At 62.2% G+C, this 1,552-nt stretch overlaps 1 protein-coding gene across 1 annotated transcript in view; it reads right to left on the bottom strand.

Moving 5' to 3' along the window:
* Positions 1-1,552, bottom strand: part of TMEM235 (transmembrane protein 235) — an 11,465-nt gene that overhangs the window by 4,064 nt on the left and 5,849 nt on the right. Inside the window, exons 3-4 of the mRNA XM_010856515.1 lie at positions 1,494-1,543; positions 19-99 (exon numbers count right to left, since the gene is read on the bottom strand). Coding sequence (XP_010854817.1) covers positions 19-99; positions 1,494-1,543 — 131 coding nt within the window. The remainder of the gene's footprint in view (positions 1-18; positions 100-1,493; positions 1,544-1,552) is intronic.

Here is a 1,552-nt window from a genome sequence, read left to right as displayed (position 1 = left end):
TCCCACCCCAGCACTCACAGATGAGGTGCTGCACCGAAGTAGAGGCGTCCAGGCTCTCACTGGCAAAAGGGTCGATCAGGGGGATGCAGCTGTTGTGCCCTAAAAAGTGGAAAGAACGCACAGCCTGATGGGCTGGATATTGCTGGGTATACCCCACCCCCCGTGCTTCTCAGAGATGGGTGGGCTGCTGACTCTCACCACCCTCCACCGGGCCAAGGGCCCTCAGTTTCTCCCCTGGAACTCAGAGTTGGGGCTCAAATGGGTTTGGAGGGCTCAAGACCTTTCATTTTGCTTATATGATGTGCAAATAATATCTACATGGAGGCCTGTAGAAAAATATCAAACACTGCAAAGAGAATGCCCTCAGGCCCCCCTTGGGCCTGCTCACACATGGAGGCCAGGCTATGCCTGCATGAGAAAGGGGCATGCAATATGGGCTTTCCGGCTCTCGCACACTAGGGCGCACACACATGCACAAGTCGGGAACGCCTGGAGCCTTAGGCTGTCTGTGGGGCGGTGGAATCAACTGCGCTCTCCTTCCTCCCCGGTAGCTCTGAGGAAGGCTCTGTCTCTCTCTCTCACACACACACGTTTACACATGCTCCCACACATCCCTGCCACCCTGGGCGTGTCCTGCGCAGGGGAAGCCCCCAGGCTGGTCCCAGCTTGGTGAGGCCCCCAGCTGAGGAGCGTGTGGAAGCCCGCCCCTCCCTAAACGGGACAGAGCCCTTGCCTCTCTGCATTCAGGTCTGAAGCCATGTGGCGCTCCTGCTTTCTTCCCTGTGCCAGGCCGGGGGGTGTGGGGAACAGGGGCCCCGCGCCACAGCCCTGGCTGAGCCTGACAGGGAGCAGGGACCAGACTGAGCCCTGGACGGAAATGAAGACACAACTCCAGGTCACTGGGATGAGGAACCCTGGTCTTGCCAGGGCCCCAGCTCCCCACACTCGGGCCTCCCCCTGACACACGGGCTCCTACCTCAGCCCAGGGACCCTGCAGATGAGTGACAAGCACAGCGCTGAGCGCCCCTGGGTGCCAGGGCTGCCCGTGCCTCCCCCGGCCCCATTCCTCCCACCCCGCCTCCCGCATCTCCAGAGGCCTCGTTTTCTCTCCGTCTGACCAACGAGGCTGAGGGACAAGGTCCCGGGTCACCCCTCGATGTCCTGCCACCTGCCAAGTGACGTGCCATCGCTTGGAACACAAGACCGGCCCCCAAAGGGTGAGGGCACGGGACTGTGGAGGAAGCCTGCTCTGGAAAGTTCTTGGGGTCCTTCTGGGGCCACCCTGGGCCCCTCCTTTTCACTTCCTATCCTTAGACTGTGGGAGATGAGCCCTCCTCCAGCCAGACTGTCAGGGAGAGAGTTGGGGGGAAGGGGTATGTACCCTTGAGGGCAGACAGGCGGGGGAGGGGGTGTCTTCTCAGCGCTGCTCTGGGGAGGGGTGCGGCCCCCTAAGTCTGAGGGGAAGGGTTGCATGGGGGAGGGACAGCCGGTACCTTCGCAGATGCGCCAGAGCCCCGAGTGGGAGGAGAGCCGCCCGTGGCCGCTGTGGGTG

This window comes from Bison bison, unplaced genomic scaffold (assembly GCF_000754665.1).
Source record: "Bison bison bison isolate TAMUID 2011002044 unplaced genomic scaffold, Bison_UMD1.0 scf7180017864371, whole genome shotgun sequence".
Taxonomy (NCBI): domain Eukaryota; kingdom Metazoa; phylum Chordata; class Mammalia; order Artiodactyla; family Bovidae; genus Bison; species Bison bison.
The sequence above is the reverse complement of the archived record's forward strand: the minus strand, read 5'-3'. Positions and strand labels throughout refer to the sequence as shown.